General features: G+C 44.5%; 1 protein-coding gene across 3 annotated transcripts in view; it reads left to right on the top strand.

Annotated features, from left to right (window-relative positions):
- LOC110502317 (inositol polyphosphate-5-phosphatase A) overlaps positions 1-24935 on the top strand; it is a 192336-nt gene that overhangs the window by 153402 nt on the left and 13999 nt on the right. For all 3 annotated transcript variants that reach the window (XM_036960462.1, XM_021580257.2, XM_021580259.2), the window contains exons 10-12: positions 8173-8268; positions 8664-8738; positions 24630-24703. In XM_036960462.1, coding sequence (XP_036816357.1) covers positions 8173-8268; positions 8664-8738; positions 24630-24703 — 245 coding nt within the window. The remainder of the gene's footprint in view (positions 1-8172; positions 8269-8663; positions 8739-24629; positions 24704-24935) is intronic.

Genomic DNA, 24935 nt, shown 5'->3' with positions numbered 1-24935 from the left:
CTGGAGTTTGAGTTTCCCTATGGATCTTATCGGTTTTATCTCATCTCACAACGCGCTAGATAGACACTTTTTCCACAGAGTCATCCTCGCCTCTATCATAGTCAAAAATGGAGCCCGTCCATGCAGCCCAGCAACTGCTAACAGTGGGTTTTTATTTAGTCCCAAATGAAATGTGGCATAAACTGTTGAGGATAAGGTCGTCTTTGTGCCTGGTTCATAGTGCCTTGCTTGTATGATGTCAATCTATGTTTGACTAATGCAATGCAGGAGGGGGTTACACACACACACACACACACACACACAGAGAGAGAGACACACACACACACAGCCATTCCATTTCCTCCACCCTGTGATGGAGTTTACATAAGGTTCTACCCCCCCCCCCCCCCCCGGAAAGTTCTCCAAGTCATCTCTGTTCCAGCTCAAAATAAGTCAAACGTAATTTGCGAGTTAACGTTGTTAACATTTATACCATTCTATTTTATATCAATCATATCAAGCAAGTTCTACTTTCATGGGCAGTTTCTCGATAGCACAACGTATTCATTACGTATCAACATCTGGGAAAGATATCCAATTAGAAGTTAATGCTGTTTGAACGGAGAATGTAAAGAATGCAGTATCCATCCAAAGGAGATGGAGAGATCTGATTCATGGGGTTGGATAGGCTATAGATACTGTCAGTCACAGAGAGGTGGTCCCACAGAGTGTCTCTTTGTAGCACAGCTGTAAACCCAGCGTTGGCACCTCGGGCTTTTAAACAACTCTGCTCAGTGACATGAGGAGTCTCTCAGCTCTTTTCACAGCCCTCCGACAAATACCCCATATTTAAGGCCCCATTTTTAAGTGGCACAGTGAGAAATCACGGGCCTCTTTCTACAATTCCCCTCCCCCCAGTGATTTATCTATGACGGCCATATTGGCCTGGCTCTTTAAAGAGGGGCTCGTCTTTGTCTTAGAGGAGGCCCGAGACAATCCATTTCAGGCCCATTTCACCTACAAGACTTTCCTTTCAGGGGACTGTTAGGCTGAGAGGCACTGGGCTGTCCTAACATCTGTTTGTGTCCAGATCCAGGCGGGGCCCGGAGCACAGTGCGCCTCGGCCGGCCCCCTTCTCCTCTCCCTGGGGGTCTTTGTTCCCTGATTTCATGCTATCAGAGAAGCAGCATGTTTTCCTGCGCAGAGCTGTCAGGGGCATAAAGGGACCCCGAGTGGGGTCACATCTAGAGGGATGGTCATGAAAAATGTGTAAAATGTATCACAAAGCCCACCCACAAGATGGTTGCCTAGCGCGTCGCGGGGTAGAAGGGGCTACTCTGTATACCTTTCTTTCCCCTTCGCCGGGCTGAATTACACCACAGGGCTCCCCTGTCGCCCTGCCGGACAAGCCGCATCGTTTAGATGCCCCTAAACAAATGAAAGGGTGGCGCTAGCTTCCAAATGAATCCTTGTTCTTTGTCTCCAGGGAGGCATTGTGACGGGGTCCTTTTTAAAATACATAAATACATTTAAAAAAAGATTGAATACAGTATTATAAACTCTTACGTTTCTTTACCCACTTGCAGGTCTCATTTAGTTTCTCGACTGCATTACTTAGTACCTACTTAGATAAACCCAGGGCCCTACTTATAATCCTGTATTAAGTTTTAGTTAAAGCCTAATAGTAATTCTCTGGGCCCTAATTATGTGCATGAAATGTGTTTGTTGGACTTATCCTTCATGCTGAAGGATAAAGCCCTGCCCTCTTCATTAGGGTATGCAACGGAAAACATTTGAAACATTGTTTTGTTTTTTGCACCGGAAAACATAAAGGAGTGTTTCCTTTTGGACAATTTCAGCTTAGTCCTTCCCTGTGTCAGTCGGTTTTCATTGCGTTTGATGCCTACTGAACACAGCCCAGGTCTCACCCTCCAGAGGGGACAGGAGGATTAGAGCTTCATTAATTGTTCAGCCAGGATCGCTATTGATCAGTGCGGTAATGAACTCCATGCAAGAGCCTCTGGTCTCTTTATAATAGAGCACCAGTTGATCACCTCTCCAATATTCTCTAATTGAACCTTCCAACAACAAACCCCTTCCCCACACACAACCTCACTCTCTAGGCTAACTTAAATTAGTCACTAGCTAGTGTGGAATGAGCAAAACGTTTTTGGATTATATGTGAGTAAACACAACTCCCAACAGTGCTAAGTGAGTGTGTACGATCTGTAACGGCCACAAAGCTGCGTCTTTGTTGTTTTTTTGTTGTTGTTGTTTTTTTACGTTGTACCACACAGTAATCATCACCTGATGTTTCAATTTCCCTTTCATGTTGTATTTTTCATTGGGAGGATAGGTTTTCTTACACAAACACTGACGTCCATTCCAAAACGTGTATCGAACAACGTTCAAATGAGGCATTATCCCAATAAGGGAGGCGAGCTGCTGAGAGGAAGGGTTTGACTGTAGGACTGACTATAGACCTATTGCGTTTCGGAGAGTAACTCCTGTGTGTTAAACAGCCTTGCAGACATCTGCCGTGATTGGTTTCAAACTGCTGACTTCAAGTGTCAGAGGGGAGGTGGGCCGGCCGAGGTTTTCAGATGATGAAATCTTTCATTAGGCTTTCTTTGTACAGGTGGCAGTAACGTGGCAGTAGCCAGGCCTGAGACAATGACTCCTCTTACTTTGCCTAATACGCTGAGGAGTTCCCAACCTCCTTTACTGCCACCACTTTATACACACACACAATGAAGCATCTGGTGACTTTTTCCTGTTGAGAAGTCTATCGTCAGCCATTGTGGTGGTAAAATGTGCGTGATTGGGGAGGTTTTGTCTGTTTCATTGCTTTCGCAAGTGTGTATGAGATAAAGTTGAGTGTGGAATGAGTGTATGTTTGGAAGGTTGGTGAAGTTGGCTATATTAACAATTTGTGTGTGTTGGTGTGATGGGGGGGGGGGGGGGGTACTGCTGTGTGCCTGCTCCCAGCTCCAGGGGTGAGTCTACTCTGGAACCCCCAGAAGGGTGAGGTCGTGGGGTCAAAGTGATGAATTTTTATGGGGCTGTTCCCTGTGTTTCAGCCCTGTCCCTTTCTCTACGCGCTGCACTGCCTCTCAAAGACAACTAAGCAGGGCAATTTGTCCTGCGGGGGCCCCTGGAGAATGGGCGTGCAGAGGAGTTAAATACCAGGGGGGGCGAACACACACACAGTCACACACAGTCACACACACACACACCCCACCCCTCCATCCTGTTGTCCTGAATGATTTGTGGCCTGTCCATTATGCTTCGGAAAAGACAAATACATTCGGCAGGGCCCTGAAGGAAGGACAGGGGCAAGAATGGCACCCCTCATAATGCCACCCGTTGTTTTAGAGAAGTTTCCCAGATGTTATAATGCACAAGATAAATAGGGCACATTCTCATTACCTCGTGCACCCCTTTTACCTCACCTCGTTTGAGAGGGGGTGTTTTGCACTTGGAGACCCCCCAGTGCGGCTTGCTATCACCGTACCTCAGCTCTCACACTCTGTGGCTCATGGGAAGCAATGAGAGTGTATTTATGTATCAGTGTGTGTTGGGGGATTCTCAGGCGAGACAGTGAGGAGGGTCGACCATTCTTTCGACCAGAAAGACGCCCGTGCATGGTCCCTGCTGAGTTACCTCTAGCCTAGTGTGAGTCTAGGTCAGAAATAGGGTAACGCGCTAACTGTGAGGGTAGCAGGATAAAGCCACAGTCAGGGTCCATAGTAAATAGTCTCAGGGTAGGACTGCTGATATCTGATCAGGTCCACCTGTCCTGTCCATATAATCGTATCCATTATGATATAAAAGGCTAAACTGATCCTAGATCAGCACTTCTACTCCTACTGAGATGGTTTTGTGTACTATTCCTTCAAATCCCCCCTCCTAGTTCTTCATCCATGGCATTGATGAATCCACTGTGTTTAGTGGGATTAATTAGCAACCCGCAGGGAGAGTGTGTGGAGCTCTCTGGCTGGTCTCCAGGCAGGCTGGGTGGGGAGGGTCAGCCCTGATTTAAAGGCTCCCTGGGTAATGGGTGGCAGGTGGGGAGGACATTTGTTTTTGCCCACTTTGGATCTGAGTGCCTCACCGGTAGGGCAGATGTCTCAATCATGCATGTAGTGCAGGCTGATTAGGAGAGGGAAGAGAGGAGGAGCGCGCTAAGCCAAACCTGCCAACCGTTGGCACCACTCAGGAGCGGGTTGGCAAGTCTCCTCACGCAGCGGTGGGAAAATAATGGCACGCCGTTACAATGACACCCTCCCCACCCCCACCCGGTGACACAAAGGCCAGCCCTGCCCCGTCCCCCCTCAGCGTAATGGAGAATGATCTCTTTAAGCAACAGCGGCCCGAGGGCCATATTCCAACTCATTGTCGCTTCTCTCTCTCTCTCTCTCACTCTCTCCTCAACAATCGAGATTTAATCGCACTCAATGGGTTATTATATTGGGCGGAATGGGGGTGGTGGGAGAGTGAACAGTAAGCATGGGAAATTATTGGATGGGAATCACCCAGTGGTGGGGTTGAGTGTCCAGGCTCTTTGGCGTAAATCCGATAAAACCACCATTGTGCATTGCTATGCCAGGGCAGTCACCTGCCACACTGTCATGCCCGTGGACCCCTGGGACGTTACAAGCCTTGGACTGGGCCGTGGTGGAGAGGACGAGACATATTACCTCAGATACAGGGGGATGTGCTACTTGAAACCAATACAGCAGTGTTTCCCAAACCTCTCCTTGAGCACCCCCAGTTGTTCCACCTAATTGACGTATTCCAGAAACAGTTTTAATGAAGGGCTTGTCGATTAGTTGGATCGGGTGTGCTTGTATGGCAATATGTCTGTGCATTTGGAGGGGTTTGTTCGAGAAGAGGTTTGGGAAACACTGCCATATCCGCATGCACAGAGATTTGTTATGCATGTCTACACGCGGTATTGGATGTGCTGAATGGAAGGTATATCGGGGCAAGAGGGGGGATACTGGCTTTGAGTATACAGTAGGTTGTCTTAGGTGTGGGAATGGCGTGTCAGATGGGTTGTGGCTAGGTTGAATGGGGGTTGCGGCATGGTTTTGTTGGTTGTGTCAGTGTTGTGTTTGCGTTGGGCTCAGCAGAGCTCCTCCATCTGTTTGAGGGGCTGGATCAGGAGCAGAAGGGGAGAGACGGTCGGTGTGCCTGTGCTTTGAAGTGGGACAGATTGCTTTAACCTTGTCTCTTAAAAAGAGCAGCTGGAATAGAGAGGTCTTTTCACCACCCATTTCCTTCTCGGACACTGATGAGATTATTCCATTGAAGCCCAAAGCAAGCGCCATCCCCGGATTCACCGGGGCAACCTCTTATCTAACCCCTCCACAAACAGGCCCTCTGTCTCCTGTGTTGACCTGTGACCCACGATGCGAAGCTTTGCCGTGCCGGGTACTCTCTTTCTATGGGCTGTTGGAGATTATTGGCGTTCCGAAGCAGTGAAGACATCCCACTGTACATACTTGTTTACCTTCCAAACTTCTCATCCCTGACAGCTGTCCTGTCTATTTTTCTTCTTTTCCCCCACATCCTCATGTATCAAATTAAAAGCCTATTGCTTAACTCAAATGAGTTACGTTAATATCATTTGGGGAGTCAATGAGAGCATGTTTAGATGTAATATGTTTAAAAGACAGGCGCTTTGATCGGCCAAGCCACCGGCCCTACTTGAAGAGAGAGCTCTGTTCAGGAGCCTCACTCTTGCTCTCTCGTCGCTTACCCAGGGTGCCTATTACCAGATGCATGATCCACAATTAGCGGCAGTGAGCTTGGGTTAACTCGTGGTCAACATCTGTCCTCGGTTATCTTTTCTTCGCTTGAGGATATTTTTTTCCATTGAATTTCTTATATCTGAGAACACCTGGTCTCTCCTTTCAGTCCCGTCCTGCATTTATCTATAAGACTTAAGCGACGGCATGGCGTTCCCATTTACCCTGCCTCTTCGTTAGGTTGGGGGGGGGGGGAGATCTCATGACTAAGGTCCCTAAAATGGTCAAAGGGCTGGTGGGTCGGTAGGCTAGGCTGATCTAAATTAGGGATGTGGTGGAGTTATAGAGAGTATGTAGGAGGTGAAGGAGAGGGAGGTTGTTTTTCTCCGAGGCCAAAGGAGCGCACTGTGATCAATGGCGTACAATCAGCCGCCTCAGACTCCCATGACTCACTGATCAGTCATAGTCAATGAACACATAAATGAATCAATCAATAACGTCAGGCCTGGCCACGGAACTGCTTAACCTGAACCACTGTGAGGACAGACCACCACCAAACTGCTGGGTGTGTAGGGGACGCAGATTGTAGACTAAACAAGTTGCATAATTTGTTCTGCATAATTAGGCAAATTTTCACTGTAGGCGCACTATTCTGAAAAACGTATTTGTTTCTCAAAAACACTTCCTCTCAGATGAACTGGTTTTCTCTAAAATGGTATAGTTTCACCCAGAGAAATGTAAGCCAAGTGAAATCATTTCCCCTCGATACATGACACTGTGTCAATTGTTGATTTTTCTTGTTGTACCTTCGGTTGAGAGTCAAACAGTTTGCGAAAGGTGTGATAGAAAAGCTACAGCATGGACCTATGATCGCATGGCGCTACGCTCTCAGAAGAAATTAGTACAAAAAACTGTGCGCAGGTGTGCTTTTCACTTGCGATGGGGACATATTCATGTATATATAAGCAACATTGACCCTTTCTTGGTCGAGGCCAACGCTCACTGGATTCCAGAAATAATTTGAACGTGAATGGAGAGGTCATTTCTGTCCTTCAAATATCTTTTTTTTTTTTTTTTTTTTTTTGTCCAATAAGCTGTGTGGGTTTCTGGCAGTGCTGCTGGCCCTGAAGTGACCAGGGATTTCTGCTTGGCTGGGTTTTGGATTTGCAAAGCTGACAGAAGGACTTCGGTTGGGAAGAAGGAGAGCCAAACACTGCTACCAAGTCACTAACTTGAAAGGCTCATTTGAATAAGATACCCTTTTTCCCCAAAAATAAATACGCATATTTGCTTAAATGTCCTGAGGTTCACTTAATGGCTCCATTTTGTTTTCTGATTCTCTTGATTTCGATACGTTTTGAAGTCGTTCTAAGTAAACAATGAAAGATGCCAAAAGAGACCCGTTTTGGTCCGTTTTTTTTGTAATAATCGTCGAAGTGCATGAAAAATGACATTTGCGGATTGTCTTTTGCTGGTGTGGCTACAATTACTTTTTAACAGGGAAAGTATCTCTGCCTTGCCCTTCTCCAGCTTCTTTGGCCTATTCATTGAACAAAGCTGCTTAAGCGCACTTAAGCGCATTAGCATTTGGATGACAGGGGACCATATTGACCCTGCATTTGGAGGGCCTAAATGAGTGAAAGATGGAGCGATTTGTTAGGGCTTTAGAAACCAGCTTTGGGGGGGGGGGGGACCGGGAACTTCACTTACTGCTCGGTGTTTGTTCTAATCTGGTGTGCCGTTTCGAGCAAGCAAGACTGATTTGTGACATTTCAGTCTAAAGGCCCTTTTTCTGCCCGTTATATTGGCTTGACCTGATTAACTAATCTGTGCTTTGAATTTCAATCAGGCTGCTGTCCCTGCAGTGTGGTATGGGAACCACTGGCTGAGGGATTACCTCATTCAACTGTCTTCAAACACAGATGGTCGAATGTTTAACTAATTGTTAAAAGAGTCCACAAAGGGGAATTTAACCATGCACACGGTCCACAGGGTCAATACATACGAGGGGGGACAGTAAAATTGAGCTTTTTTTGGTTTTGGGGGGGGGGGGGGTGTCTTAAAAAATAATTCAAATGCGTAGTGGTGTGCATGTGTTCTGTGTGTGGAATATAGAATGGGCATCAGTAATGTGATACAGTATAGCCTTCTGTACTGTAGGATGTACCTATTTTCGTGTGTGTGTGTGTGTGTGTGTACGTGTACGCGGGCGCGCATATGTGTGTGAGAGATGGACTGTTTTGTCGTCTTTTGTTGCTGTACCTTGATAAATTGCCATCCTTTGACACCACACAATACACATTTACATTTGTTTTGTCCAAGCCTATCTTAATCTACCTCCGTATGATATTTTGCTCCATCCTATGAGAAGTAGTGAATCCTGCCACTAACCCCCCCCCCCCCCCCCCACGTCTCCCTTCCTTCCTCTCTCCCACTACAGAGTCTGTGCTCCACTGCCACCATGCAGACGGTCAGACTAGGTGACACCAATGAAGTTGACAAGCTAATATTCAGAGAATCTGAGAACGATCGCAAGGTATGCTACATTATTGAAAATGCACTGTATCTGACATTTCAACGTTTTATCAGAATTACTCATGTGTAGCATCTCACCTGAACATAGAATAGCTTCTTTGTAATAAGAGAAAAATGACACAACCTTTCCCATACGTTAGAATCTACAGGCCTTTGCGTGACAAGGCCAGCCTAGTACAGCTTTACAAGGCTTTGCTCAGTTTGGCCCTATGGTGAGAATTAAGCATAAGTGAACAGGTGGTGTTTATATTACACTTCTGACCGAATGAATGCTGCCCCTAACATCACAGCACATTACCCTTCATGAAATTAGTTGAAGTTCTAATTAGGGCTGGTTCAGATGAGGATCACTATTAATCTGCCCTATATTCTGCTCCCCTCCTCTGCCCCTTTTAGGTTGTACTTCAACTTGAAAAGAAGCTTTTCAATTATATTAACCAGGATGTTTTCCGGGAAAACAATGGGACCCTGGTAAGTTATTCATTTTGTTTTGTAACTCTGGGAGGTTTATTCAATTTGGGTTTTTTTTGCGGACGTTATGATAGTCAAAGTAACAGGAATGTGCTCCATTTACAAAATGTCAAAATTCACTGCAAAAGCAAGTGAATTAAAGACATTGATGTGATGCAGAATTTGATTTGAGGCTTTGAGGGTTTTTTTGGGACGTGGGGTTAGGTAAAACGATTAGGCCACACAGTGGGTGTCATTGTGACAGGACAGAAGCGAGTGGTGCAGATGTTCTGGCGGAGGCCCTCACACCTTCCTGCCTCATATGAACACTGATTTCAAACATCCTCGCCGTCCTACCTGAGAGGTCAAACACCTCATGAATGCCTCCAGAATTGACAATCTCCTTGCCTCAGCTCCACCCCTCCCTTTTCCCTCCTCATCCCTCTCTTCCTCCACCCTCTCCTCCTCTGCCCCTTCCTCACTCCTCCTCCACCCCTCCCTCACGCCTCATCCCTCTCCTCCTCCACCCCTCCCTCACGCCTCATCCCTCTCCTCCTCCACCCCTCCCTCACACCTCTTCCCTCTCCTCCTCCACCCCTCCCTCACGCCTCATCCCTCTCCTCCTCCACCCCTCCCTCACGCCTCTTCCCTCTCCTCCTCCACCCCTCCCTCACGCCTCTTCCCTCTCCTCCTCCACCCCTCCCTCACGCCTCTTCCCTCTCCTCCTCCACCCCTCCCTCACGCCTCATCCCTCTCCTCCACCCCTCCCTCACTCCTCTTCCCTCTCCTCCTCCACCCCTCCCTCACGCCTCTTCCCTCTCCTCCTCCACCCCTCCCTCACGCCTCATCCCTCTCCTCCTCCACCCCTCCCTCACTCCTCTTCCCTCTCCTCCTCCACCCCTCCCTCACGCCTCTTCCCTCTCTTCCTCCACCCCTCCCTCACGCCTCTTCCCTCTCCTCCACCCCTCCCTCACACCTCTTCCCTCTCCTCCTCCACCCCTCCCTCACGCCTCTTCCCTCTCCTCCTCCACCCCTCCCTCACGCCTCTTCCCTCTCCTCCTCCACCCCTCCCTCACGCCTCATCCCTCTCCTCCACCCCTCCCTCACTCCTCTTCCCTCTCCTCCTCCACCCCTCCCTCACGCCTCTTCCCTCTCCTCCTCCACCCCTCCCTCACGCCTCATCCCTCTCCTCCTCCACCCCTCCCTCACTCCTCTTCCCTCTCCTCCTCCACCCCTCCCTCACGCCTCTTCCCTCTCTTCCTCCACCACTCCCTCACGCCTCATCCCTCTCCTCCTCCACCCCTCCCTCACGCCTCATCCCTCTCCTCCATTCATTCATGATTGTCTGTAATCATGGTAGCATCCACATTAATGTAGAAGTGTTCAGAAATGTATTCTATTCTTATTCCCGAAAAAAAGTAAATATCAAATACTGTACGTAGGGGTACGTAGTGTATGTCCTCTTTAATAAGTGATTCAGAAATATTCCCATAGAGGTGAGGAGACACACATAGTACATACCAACTTATGGTGCTTCAATCCTTGGACATATTCATTGGGCACCAAATGGAAGAAAACAGATTGAATCGCAGAGGGACTACCCGGATTTGGTCCAATAATAAAATAATTTTTGTTTTCCATTGCAAAACACTTTTAAATGTTTTCTGTTGTGTGTGTGTGCCCTAATGAATACAACCCTGATTCTTAGCATCCTGACCCATCTTCTTAGGACACAATACTCTGAGTGTATGTACAGTGGCAAGAAAAAGTACCCTTGCAATTAGCTGGACTTCTGCATAAATTGGTCATAAAATTTGATCAGATCGTCATCTAAGTCACAACAATAGACAAACAGTCTGCTTAAACTAATAACACACAAACAATTATACGCTTTCATGTCTTTATTGATCACACTGTGTAAACATTCACAGTGGAGGGTGTAAAAAGTATGTGATCCCTTGGATTTAATAACTGGTTGACCCCTCTTTGGCAGCAATAACCTCAACCAAACGTTTTCTGTAGATGCGGATCAGACCTGCACAACGGTCAGGAGGAATTTTGGACCATTCCTCTTCACAAAACTGTTTCAGTTCAGCAATATTCTTGGGATGTCTGGTGTGAACCCCTCTCTTGAGATCATGCCACAGCATCTCAATCTGGTTGAGGTCAGGACTCTGACTGGTCCACTCCAGAAGGTGTATTTTTTTCTGTTGAAGCCATTCTGTTGTTGATTTACTTCTGCGTTTTGGGTCATTGTGCTGATGCATCACCCATCTTCTGTTGAGCTTCAATTGGAGGACAGATAGCCTTACATTCTCCTGCAAAATGTCTTGATAAACTTGGGAATTCATTTTTCCATCGATGATAGCAAGCTGTCCAGGCCCTGAGACAGCGAAGCAGCTCCAAACCATTATGCTCCCTCCACCATACTTTACAGTTGGGATGAGGTTGTGTTGGTGTGCTGTGCCTTTTTTCTCTCCACACATAGTGTTGTGTGTTCCTTCCAAACAACTCAACTTTGCTTTTCATCTGTCCACAGAAAATTTTGCCAGTAGTGCTGTGGAACATCCAGATGCTATTTTGCGAACTTCAGAGTTTTTTTGGACAGCAGTGGCTTCTTCCGTGGTGTCCTCCCATGAACCCCATTCTTGTTTAGTGTTTTACGTGTTATAGACTCTTCAACAGAGATGTTAGCATGTTCCAGAGACTTCTGTAAATCTTTAGCTGACACTCCAGGATTCTTCTTAACCTCATTGAGCATTCTGCGCTGTGATCTTGCAGTCATCTTTGCAGGACGGCAACTCCTAAGGAGAGTAGCAACAGTGCTGAACTTTCTCCATTTATAAACAATTTGTCTTACCGTGGACTGATGAACATCAAGGCTTTTAGACATACTTTTGTAAACCTTTCCAGCTTTATGCAAGTCAACCATTCTTAATCTTGGGTCTTCCGAGATCTATTTTGTTCGAGGCATGGTTCACATTAGGCAACGCTTCTTGTGAATAGCAAACTCACATTTTGTGAGTGTTTTTTATAGAGCAGGGCAGCTCTAACAAACGTCTCCAATCTCATCTCATTGATTGGACTCCAGGTTAGCTGATTCCTGACTCCAATTAGCTTTTGGAGAAGTCATTAGCCTAGGGGTTCACATACTTTTTCCAACCTACACCGTGAATGTTTAAATAATATATTCGATATAGACAACACACAAATGATTGTGTTTTTCTTATTAGTTTAAGCACACTGTGTTTGTCTGTTGTGACTTAGATGAAGATCAGATCTAATTTTATGACCAATTTATGTAGAAATCCAGATAATTCCAAAGGGTTCACATACTTTTTCTTGCCACTGTATGTTCAAGCATTTGGACGTATATTGCATTCGGGAAGTATTCAGACCCCTTGATTTTTTCCACATTTATCATGGTTTGAACAATGTGCGTAATTCCAGTCCACATAATACAGTACAATACAATAGTTATACAGTTCACACCAAAAAAGATTAGCCTACTGGAGCTAGTTAAATGTATTTACCCAAGACAGCATATACTGTAGCTAGCTACATCTATGGCCTTTTATGTTTTTCTGTTGTGCGTAATGTGCAGTAACCTATATCATTTATTGCATAACGGCACAATCATTTGGGCTTTTTTGGACTTGGGCTCATTAAATGTATGGCTCATCAGGCTCTGGTATCATCAGACTTGAATTTTCGACCAAATCTCAAATAAAATCCAGACATAGGCATATTTATATGCTTTATAATGCTTTTGAATAACATCTGGTTTTGGCGGGAAATACCGGGTTACCCGTGTGAGAACTGATATACTCTCGGTATGGAACATTTGTCAAATATCGGGAAAATATTAAACCCTTGGCTGTGTTGTGTTTCGGAGGACACACGACTCGCGACCTTCGCCTCTCCCGAGTTCGTACGGGAGTTGCAGCAATGAGACAAGACTGTAACTACCAATTGGATGCTAGGAAATTTGGGAGAAAAAGGGATAAAAGTCAAATACAAAATAAGAGTTGGTTTCATCAGACCAGAGAATCTTGTTTCTCATTGTTTGAGAGTCTTTTGACAAACTCCAAGTGGGCTGTCATGTGCCTTTTACTGAGGAGTGGCTTCCGTCTGGCCAATCTACCAAAAAGGCCTGTTTTGGTGGAGTGCTGCAGAGATGGTTGTCCTTCTGGAAGGTTCTCCCATCTCCACAGAGGAACTCTGTCAGAGTGACCATCAGGTTCTTGGTCACCTCCCTGACCAAGGCCCTTCTCCCCCGATTGCTCAGTTTGGCCGGGCGGCCAGCTCTAGGAAGAGTCTTGGGGGTTCCAAACTTCTTCCATTTAAGAATGATGAAGGCCACTGTGTTCTCGGGGACCTTCAATGTTGCAGAAATGTTTTGCTACCCTTCCCCAGATCTGTGCCTTGACACAATCCTCTCTCGGAGCTCTACGGACAATTCCTTCGACCTGAAGGCTGGTTTTGTGCTCTAACATGCACTGTCAACTGTGGGACCTTATATAGACAGGTGTGAGCCTTTCAGAATCATGTCCAATCAATTGAATTGACCACAGGTAGACGCCAATCTAGTTGTAGAAACATCTCAAGGGTGATCAATGGAAACAGGATGCCAATTTGAAAGAGAACACCTACACTGATTTAAAGCAGCAATATTTGAGTGATAGGTTTTAAAACTCTGCAGCTGCAATTAGAAAAAATTTTATAATCTGTGCAATAAAAAAATAAGGAGATCCCCGAAAACCAGATGGAGATGGGTAAATTAGATGCGCATTCTGTCTTTATATTACTATAGCATAGGCTATGCTGCAGCAAATGCAGGTCTACCTGTCACAAGAAAAAAAGTTACCATGATGAGATGATAGGTCTACATGCATTGTGAACTGCGCTCCATACTGAGATGGACTGTCTCTCCCCACCCTGAGTGTTGATGATTCATCATGCAGAGGCCGTAGAGAAGCCACATTTAGACATCGCATTCAATTTCACATGCTGTTCATATAAATAATTTATTATAGTTTACCGGTTTCTCAGTTATTTATCCTGGGAAAAGGGAGTGGTTTTGGGCGGTAAATCTTCTTTCCCACCATTCAACACTAGTAGGTGCACAGGTCAAGAGACAAATTGGGGTAATCGGGGAAAGGCGGACACCTAGTCAGTTGTACAACTGAATGCCTTCAACTGAAATGTGTCTTCTGCATTTCACCCAACCCCTCTGAATCAGAGAGGTGCGGGGGGCTGCCATTATCGACATCCACATCTTCGGCGCACGGCGAACAATAGGTTAACTGCCTTGCTCGGGGGCAGAATGACAGATTTTTACCTTGTCAGCTCGGGGATTCGATCCAGCAACCTTTCGGTTACTGGCCCAACGCTCTAACCAATCAAGGTGACATACAGTGCCAAATTCAATATCGCCTTACCTGGGGTGTGTAATCATTAGTCCAAACAGTTATTATTAAGAACAGTTTCTATTGTAAGACAAGAGTTTATTTTGGACAAATTCAGGTAGGTCCCTCACAATTTGGTTTACTTCCGTTTTTGTAACAGAATTGGTGGAATGAATACACCCGTGATCACCCGCACACACAGTTCACTTTCATAGCAGCCACATACATCACTTTGCTCATTGTATAATTCCTTCTCGCATCTACACGTTCTCCTCCTCTCACCTTTTTCTTCACTTGTGGACTTCAGTGCAGAACACAACAGCTGTCTGTGACCAGGTGCAAAGACCCCTCCAAATAAAAAGTTCATACCATAACCGCTAACCCCCACACATCGTTGTCAAGATATTAACGTTACAGTCAACATACTGGAACTAACGACTTAGTAAACCCACAATCCAAACCATGTGTACATCACGTAGTAGTGTACAGCAAGCAGTTTAACAGTTACACCGATGGGCCCCGGTGGCAATAAATGAATCAAATCAAAAGCTTACCTTGACTTAAAAGAGTTGCGGTGTTGGATAGCCTTATCCAGCTAGCTAACATACATAGCATTCGTCTTTGTTTGAGTCAGGTTGTTGAGCATGCTAAATTAGCTGTATTAGCTAAGTCAGCCAAATGTAAACTAAGAAGAAGAAGAAAAAGAATCCAATAATTCATGTGACACGTATGACTTCAAGTGGTGTCTGTCTGTGTGTATCTACTGTAAGTGTATGTGGGGCTGTATGTCTGTGTCTCTTTTAGTATTGGTGTGCGCGTTTATGTGGTGTGTGTGTTGGGCCTCAGGAGGCCCCCACTTCCTTCTTTCCCTCTCCCGTGCAGAGCCCAGCAAGATAAATGGCGTAATGGGGGATCAGAGATAATCTGATGGTCATGGTCTAGTTAAACACACCGTGTTATGATCCTTATAAAACAAACTACCTTCCCAAAAGGATAAATGTTCCCCCCTGCAACCCTCGGAGGAAGAAGAAAAATCCATTGCATCTTTCATCAACTACTAGACTTGTACCATCTTGACAGAAATTTAATTCGAGGCAGCTCTCAAAAATAATTATTGTATTTTGAGGAGTAATCATTGGTCGGGACATGATTGAATGTGTCCATGCCTATTGACTTTTGCTATGATTAATAGGATTGTTTAATCAATATTCCCATCGAAATTGTATAATTAATTATCCCGAACGCTGTCAGGCCGGGACGATGGAGAGCCCTGATGAGTATTTGGGAAGATTACATTTTCCGGGAGTGGTGGCGTCGAGCGGCACAGGGGCTTGCTCCTCAGCGGCAGGGCGGAGGTAAAGGGGGCGGGCGGTGGGGGGGATATATGTCCCTGTGGAGACGCGTGCCCCCCTCTACCTCCTATTTATCCAGTAGTGCATCCTCCATCCAGTCGCCTCCCTCCCCTCTCCATCATTGATTTTGTTTCAGTATCTTTTTATTCTAACTTTATCAGTTGTGGTATCAGCTGACATCCGGGGGAAAGAGGGGGGTGTTTTTGGAGTCCTGTTGCGAGTGATGAACTTTTCTGTCAGGGCCGCTCTTCTTTGTCATGCTCCCTGCGTACTCGCGACATTACTCAAGCCGGAAGAGTTTTCCAAATGAACTAAATAAATATATAAATAAGGATCAATCACCTTCCCGGCTAAACTTCTTTCATATTTTACCTGTCAGTTTCCTTGAGTGGTAATACAGCAGAATGCTAAATAATGTGTGACCTTAGCTGGGAAGATAAACATGGAAGGCCAGGGAGAATGGGCTCTTGTGCTGTCTCTTATACCTGAATGCCTTGCTACACTGAAAGGCTCATTGTGCTTTTACTAGTATTGATCTGTTCCTCAGTCTGATCATGAGGTATACAGCATATATATTACTGTATGTACATACTGTACTGTATGTTGATGTCCATGTATGGCTTGCCCTATAAATGTCTCCCAGTCAATGTTTTGGTCTGTAAACGAGCTAAATGTGGATTATAGGAAAAGGCACTTTTGTGTTTTTTTGCCCTTGACACAAGTCTGGGAATACGCACTTGGCGTATGTGGACACCTGCTCGTCGAACATCTCATTCCAAAATCATGGGCATTAAGGTGGAGTTGGTTCCGCCTTTGCCGCTATAACAGCCTCTACTCTTCTGTTTCCGCTAGATGTTGGAATATTACTGCGGGGACTTGCTTCCATTTAGCCACAAGAGCATTAGTGAGGTCGAGCACGGATGTTGGGCGATTAGGCCTGGCTCACAGTCAGTGTTCCAATTAATCCCGAAGGTGTACGATGCGGTTAAGGTCAGGGCTCTGTGCAGGCCAGTCAAGTTCTTCCACACCGATCTCGACAAACCATTTCTGTATGTACCTCACTTTTTGCACGGGGGCATTTTCAGGCTGAAACAGGAAAGGGACTTCCCCAAACTGTTGCCACAGTTGGAAGCACAGAATCGTCTAAAATGTCATTGTATGCTGTCGTCTGGCCCGAACCATGAAAAACAGCCCCAGACCATTATTCCTTCTCCACATAACTTTACAATTGGCACAATGCTTTTGGGCAGGTAGCTTTCTCCTGGCATCCGCCAAACCCAGATTCGTCCGTTGGACTGCCAGATGGTGAAGCTGGATTCATCACTCGAGAGAACGCGTTTCCACTGCTCCAGAGTCCAATGGGGGTGAGCTTTACACCACTTCAGCCGAACGCTTGTCATTGCACATAGTGATCGTAGGCTTGTGCGCGGCTGCTCGGGCCATGGAAACCCATTTCATGAAGCCCCCGAAGAACAGTTCTTGTGCTTCCAGAGGCAGTTTGGAACTTGGTAGGGAGTGTTGCAACCAAGGACAGATGATTTTTACGTACTTCAGCACTCGGCGGTCCCGTTCTGTGAACTTGTGTGGCATACCACTTCGCGGATGAGCCTTAGACGTTTCCACTTCACAGTAACAGCACTTACAGTTGACCGGGGCAGCTCTAGCAGGGCCGAAATTTGGCGAACTGACTTGTTGAAAAGGTGGCATCCTATGACGGTGCCACGTTTAAAGTCACTAAGCTCTTCAGTAAGGCCAGTCTACTGACAATGTTTGTCTATGGAGATTGAATGGATGTGTGCTCGATTTTATACACCGAATAGGCGAATCCACTAATTTGAAGGGGTTTCCACATACTTTATTGTCTATAGTGTGAGTAAATGAATGAATTAACAATCCCCCTAGAGATTTTAAGGTATTATGCCATTGATATAACCTTAACTATGATAAGAGAGAGCATAATAGGACTGTAGCCTCTAGCCGGCTGGCTGTTTAGGTTGACCCTCTCAAGGCGCTCGGCCATTCCCTATCAGCGACAGTTTATTGATTCCACACCAAGTAATGAAGATTTCATAAAACTAAGAAAAAATATGGCCTGGCAATATAAGCCAAATGTGTGCCGTAAAAATAAAATTAAATGACCTTTCACCTCTGTGTGTACTGATGTCTTTTAATGGCAGCAGGTGTTGTCAGAGGGATAGTTTGACACGGTGTAAATCCAAGCACAATTATGAGCTTGGACAACCACTGGCCGGGTTGGAGGGACAGTCAGCTCAGAGACCTTTATTTCCCTCTGTTCCTGCAACTTCTCCCTCTTATAACAATCACAGCTGGCGTGATTTAGGTGTGTGTTGCCCGAGCCGTATTGGCTAGCAGCCCTCTCCAACAACTCCAAGGTCATTTCGGTCTGACAAACTACTGGGCCAGCTTTATAATGCAACGAGGCCTTGAACCAATATAAACTGGGATTCTTTTTTTTACTGCTGACCTACCAGACCAGCAAATCATTATGCTTAATTGACCCGGGATGAAATGTAGTGTGAAATTTCAGCCCTTGGGTTTTCCAGTCAACCTAAATTAATTACTCAACATTCACTTAAAAGCTCTGTGCACACATACACACACATCATGGAAACACAATGTGCTTCATCACCCCCAACATTGCTCATCTGCTGCCTTTTAAAGGTGTCACTTCTCATCTCGGCTGCACTAACTCTCCATGGAGACAAGAACACCTGTCCACACACACTCACAGAAACAGACCCGTGTACACATACACAGGTACTCTATTAGGGTAAGAATAACAAAGATCTGAGGCACTATAACGCACACAGGGACAATTACGCACTGCACCTCTATAAACGTATATGCTGGCACACTCTTCCACACAAGGTCTCTCTGCACACACACACACACACCCTTGGAGCAATGCGTGTCATTGGGAGAACGGTGGTGGTGGTGGTGGTGCACAGTGAAGCGAATCCTCTGGGCTCTATTCCTCATTCAGTGTGTGAGCTCTCCTGTGACCCTGTCTCTGTGAGTTTGATGAATGCCGCACATCTGCCCTCCTGAACCACAGAGACTCTGTCTGAGGGCCCCACTGCCTGGAAAGTAATGGCCACTGTTCTACACCACTGGCGCACACACACACACACACACACACACACACAGAAACGCACAGATGCTCACACTTTACACATAAGCATGCATAAAGTATGGAGTAGGCTACTCGCGCTTACCCACAAGCAGTCGCTCATACACACTTGCACAGGCTCCAGGCATACACACACGCATGTACATTTATCCCACATACAGTATGTATGTAAAAATGCCAATAAAGTTTTAATCTGGTTTACAAGTGTGTTGGGATTGTGAATTGATGGCTTGTAGTCCACGGATGTGGTTAACGCTGCTCTTCTGCCTGTCTTGGCCTCCGCTTGGTTAGATGTTTTCCTCTAAATATTATTGCTGTTGTCATTTCACCTAGATGGAGAGAACATTATCATCTAGGTGGCGATTACATTCCATTCACTCCATTTTTACATGTCGTACAGCAATGTAATGTCATTATTGTTTGAACTAGCGTTAAATGTACTTGACAGCCTTACACAGGCAGTGTATATATAGGAACTCATCAGACACTGAGATCTATTTTTGGCTGGCGTTAAGCTAGCGCAATTGTCAAACGCATGCTCGTTTGCAATTTTTGTTTTCAAACCCTAGTTGCAGGATTGGTAATTTACCTGTTTTTATATGAGGTCGCTTGCTCTGAGGTGGAACGGGTGGCAAAATGACCATTTCAGTAAGTCTAACCAAAAGTTGGTGTTAGCGGTAAAGCGGTTGATTATGGCATGGAATTTGACAGCGGAAGTGCAACCTATCCAGCCATGACGAACAGTGCCCATATACACATGGAACAAGAGATGTGTGCTTTTTGTACCCGTAAATTTTGTGTTTAGAAACGTCAATAACCAGTACATTTGCCAAGTAGTCAAGACTATAAAGGGTTTGGCTCGTGAGACCACTTTGAAATCAATCTTAAACCAAAGCCTAAAAGATCACGTAGGCTATATGCCCATCATGGAATGAGAGATGAGGTAATCCGGTGACACTCGTATTTTGAAACGTTTAAGTTATTTTCCTGTAACAACTGCTTGTTTTTCGTCTTATTAAAAAACAAGCCCTTATAGTATATCCCTTTGAGCATGGTGAAGTTATTAATTACACTTTGGATGGTGTATCAATACACCCAGTCACTACAAAGATACAAGCGTCCCAAAGATACAGGCGTCCTTCCTAACTGTAGTTGCTCAGGGATTTCACCATTGGTGACTTTAAAAAAATAGTTTTATGCCTGTGAAATTGAGAAAACTGAGGATGAATCAACAACATTGTAGTTACTCCACAATACTAACCTAAATGACAGAGTGAAAAGAAGGAAGCCTGTACAGAATAACAAATATTCCAGAACATGCATCAAATCAAAGCAAATTTATTTATGAAGCCCTTTTTACATTGGCAGGTGTCACAAAGTGCTTATACAGAAACTCGACCTAAAACAGCAATCAATGCCGATGTCGAAGCACGGTGGCTAGGGAAAAACTCCTTAGAAAGGCAGGAACCCTGCAACAAACCCAGAGAGGAACCAAGCAAATGCGTCCTGTTTGCAGTAAGGCCCTAAAGTAATACTGAAAATAAATGTTGCAAAGAAATGAACTATGTCCTGAAATCAAAGCGTTATGTTTCGGGCAAATCAAACACAACACATCGCTGAGTGCCACTGCATATTTTCAAGGATATTGGTGGCTGCATCATGTTATGGGTACGCTTGTCATCGCAAAGACTGATGAGTTTTTGGGGATTGAAAGAAATGCAATAGAGCTACGAGGAAAACCTGGTTCAGTCTGCTTTCCAACAGACACTGGGAGACGATTCCACCTTTCAGCAGGACAAATTTTCTTTTTTTACCTTTAGTTAACTAGGCAAGTCAGTTAAGAACAAATTCTTATTTTCAATGAAGGCAGGGGCAGTTCAGGGGCAGAATGACAGATTTTTGCCTTGTCAGCTCGGGGGTTTGATCTTGCAACCTTCCGGTTACTAGTTCAACGCTCTAACTACTAGGCTACATGCCGCCCCAATAACCCAAAACACAAGGCCAAATTTACACTGGAGTTGCTTACCATGTTCCTGAGTACCTAGTTACAGTTTTGACTTAAATCAGCTTGAAAATCTATGGCAAGACTTGAAAATGGCTGTCTAGCAATGATCAACACGATAGTGTTTTACTTTATTATAATTTTTACAAATGCTAGTTTTTTCCACACTTTGACATTACAGTATTTGGTTTAGATCGTTGACAAAAAATGAAAAATGTATTTTAATCACACCATGTAGCACAACAGAATGTGGATAAAGGGTGTGAATACTTTCTGAAGGCACAGTATAAAGCGATCTGTGCATCAGAATAACAGCATAAAAAAAATGATTTAAATTTTACATATCAAAGTACTTAAGTAAAATTACTTTGAACTATGGGAGTAAAAAGTACTACTATGTTTTAAACCAGATACTTTTAGACTTTTACTGTGTATTATTTTACTGGGTGACTTTCACCTTTTACTTGAGTCATTTTCTATTAAGGTATTTTTACTTTTACTCAAGTATAACAATTAAATACTTTTCCCACCACTGACAAAACTGAAGGACCACTTCTGCACAAGCTGCCACTGTTTTGAACAGATTCGATTATACTATTTAGAATGAGTAGAACGCAACACGCATGCAAATGCAATAAGTGAAAACACATTATCTAACTGGGGATAGCTAGCTAACATAATGTTACAAAGTGTGGTGCGCTAGTCAGTTAACTTTAATTCTGAAATAACTTCATATTTCCAAGTTAGTCCGATATTAGTTTAGAAAGACGTGAAACTGGCATGGGAGCTAGCAAGCTAGCTATTTGACCCAAAAATCGACCAAACTGTTTCTCAAAATTACTGTTGCTGGCTAAATAATTTCATCATGCTTTGTGATGGACCCTTTTTTATGCTGTTTTGGTCCACACAACATGTCTGTCACCTACAGTAGAACCTGATGAACAATATGGGGGGAAACAATAAGCCACTGTCATGCTTTTTTGTCCTACCAGATCCACGGTGAGAAGGTTCTAGCTATTGTATCCCTCTGTCCTTCAACTCTTGTTGGATGTTGATGTCTGGTTTATCAGGTCCCAGGCTCCCATGACTGTTATGATAAATTTTGACAAGTTAATTACAATTAGCTTTTTGCTTTAGCGCCATCTGTACCTGATAGAGCAGATCTAGTCGCACGTGCGGAAGTAAGCCATCTAGCGCGAGAAACATATCGGGAGGGAGAATAGAGCAGACCCAGAAGTTCTGACTGAACACACATTTGAGCGGCCCAGGACGGTCCATTTACTTTGTGCTGTTGCCATTATGCTTTGATATCCTGCGATTTTCATTGGAGCAGTTCCCCCCTCATAGCATATCTGGCAAAACAATCCAAGCAATGTTCACACGGCCTATGCGCTCGTGGAGGCAGAGCTGCTGCTGCTGGCAGTCACTGAAGGGCCGAGTAGTAACAATATATTTTTCAAACAGGAAAACATACACATTTAGCTCACTTTTATGAGCATTTAAAACATAATACATGAATTATATTTTTAAAGTAATGTTTTGACCAATCACATGTGTTTGTTCTTTTTTTTACCAATTACAAGTGGGGTGCCGCCCCTAACGTCTTAATGGGCGGTCCGCTGCCCAGCCGAATTGGAGTTGATGACAATGCAAAGACTGTCAATAACCGACAGAACTTGAGAGAAACGCATGCACTATTAAGCCATGGAACGCCTTGATTGGCCACTGAGTGGCCAAGCCCTCGTCACACCTACAACTTGTTTATTAATCAAAACCCAGCCCTTTCGCACTAACGTCAGCTATTGCGTTCATAATAAAAAATTGTGAAAATAGCAAAAATATCTCTGATACACCTCCAGTCCTACAGCGCTACTGTCAGTGCTTAGATTTACCATTGCATTAGATTTGTTAAAATGGAGCCCACTATCACAGGGGTTGCCGGATATCTGTCCGCCGCTCAGGGAGTCAGCAATTTAGGTGCCCCTGCTACCTGCTGATCTCCCAGATAATTAGTGTGTATAAGGAGCTGCTAATTGCACTTCTCACTAATGATTTATGGGATTTGGAAAGAGGGGGAGATGGAGGGGGGTGGGGGGGGGAAGTCGGTGCTGGTGCAGTCAGAGGTTGTGCGGCTGGGGGAGGGGACATGATTGATGAAGACTGTTTTGGATCCACTGTCAGCTTAGAGAGACAGACCTCCACCATCAGCAGCAGACTGGGGGCTGTGGTAGGACAGGACAGGTATGGCTCTGGAACAGCCAGGCCAGGGACACACACATCAACACTGGTCAGCTGTTCTCACACACATGCCTTTATGTACCACCAGTGTTCATGACACTTATATAGTATGGTGGTAAAGGGGCAAATCCACACGTCAAAAAAGAAGAGAAAGGAAGCTAACACAATTATCTGACACTTACTCTTGCACGCAGGAGCCACACACTCATAGTTATTCACTCAGTGAGTGACGACTGACGCAGAGGATATTACGTGCTGTAATACATTTTTCTTTTACCCTTTCTGAAGGCACTGTAGTTATGAATAAATGATTCATACCCATTGACTTATTCCACATTTTGTTATAACCTGAATAAATAAAAATGTATTACATTTGGGATTTTTCTTACCCATCTACACACAATACCCCATCATGACAAAGTGAAAACGTGTTTTTAGAAATGTTTGCAGATGTATTGAAAATGATATACAGAAATGTAATAATTTACATAAGTATTCACAAGTAGTCAATACATGTTAGTCACCTTTGGCAGCGATTACAGCTGTGAGTCTTTCTGGTTAAGTCTCTAAGAGCTTTGCACACCTGGATTGTACAATATTTGCCCATTATTCTTTTAAACATTCTTCAGTCTGTTAAATTGGTTGTTGATCATTGCGAGGCAACCATGTTGTCAAGTCAAAACTGTAACCCGGACACACAGGAACATTGACTGTCTTCTTGGTAAGCAACTCCAGTGTAGATTTGGCCTTTTAGGTAATTGTCCTGCTGAAAGTTTCATTCATATCCCAGTGTCTGTGCTTAGCTCCATTCTATTTATTTTTTTATCCTGAAAAACTCCCCAGTCCTTAACGATTACATGCATACCCATAACATGATTCAGCCACCACTATGCTTGAAAATATGGGATAGTGGTACTCAGTAATGTGTTGTATTGGATTTGCCCCAAATATAACACTTTGTATTCAGGACAGAAAGTTAATTCCTTTGCCACATCTTTGGCAGTTTTACTTTAGTGCCTTGTGGAGTAACTACAATGTTGTTCATCCATCCTCAGTTTTCTCCTATCAGAGCCAATAAACTTTTTTAAAGTCACTATTGGCCTCATGGTAAAATCCCTGAGCGGTTTCCTTCCTCTCCGGCAACTGAGTTAGGATGAACACCTGTATCTTTGTAGTGACTGGGTGTATTGATACACCATCCAAAGTGTAATTAATAACTTCACCATGCTCAAAGGAATATTCACGGTCGGCTTTTTGACATTTTATAACCATCTACCAATAGGTGCCCTTCTTTGCGAAGCATTGGAAAACCTTCCTAGTCTTTGTGGTTGAATCTGTGTTTGAAATTCACTACTCAACTGAGGGACCTTACAGATAATTGTATGTGTGGGGTACAGCAATGAGGTAGTCATTCAAAAACTATGTTAAGCACTATTGCACACAGAGTGAGTCCATGCAACTTGTGACTTTTTAAGCACATTTTTACTCCTGAACATGTTTAGGCCTGCCATAACAAAGAATTTGAATACTTATTGAGTCAAGACATTTCAGCTTTTCATTTTTTATTAATTAGTATAAAAAAAATTACATAAAAGGCTGACATTATGGAGTGTGTAGGCCAGTGACACAAAATCTCAATTTTAAATTCAGGCTGTAATACAACAAAGTTTTGAAAAAGTCAAGGGGTGTGAATACTTCCTGTGTGCACTGTATCTCTTTCTTCCTCCTTTCACCCCCCTCCTCCCCTCTCTCTCTTCACAGTTTTTACAGTTTGACAGTGAGCTGTCCTGTTTCAAGGAACGGCTGCACGAGCTGGAGATCTCCTTTCCTCCCAGGTATGGAATCCTCTGTGTTTCCTTGTGAATCAATGTCTAAATGAACCATACCTATTCAACTCAAGTCACTCCTGTTATTTAGGAAAATACTTGTATATTATATTGTGCGTTTCTCCCATATTGGTATGGTACAAGGCACAATCAACACCAATTAAAACGATTGATGTCCTCCAGAACTGAAACCATCTATTACCCTGGACATTAATTGGTATCTGTATTGGTACCTACCTGT

Source organism: Oncorhynchus mykiss, chromosome 23, assembly GCF_013265735.2.
Source record: "Oncorhynchus mykiss isolate Arlee chromosome 23, USDA_OmykA_1.1, whole genome shotgun sequence".
Classification (NCBI taxonomy): Eukaryota; Metazoa; Chordata; class Actinopteri; order Salmoniformes; family Salmonidae; genus Oncorhynchus; species Oncorhynchus mykiss.
The sequence above is the reverse complement of the archived record's forward strand: the minus strand, read 5'-3'. Positions and strand labels throughout refer to the sequence as shown.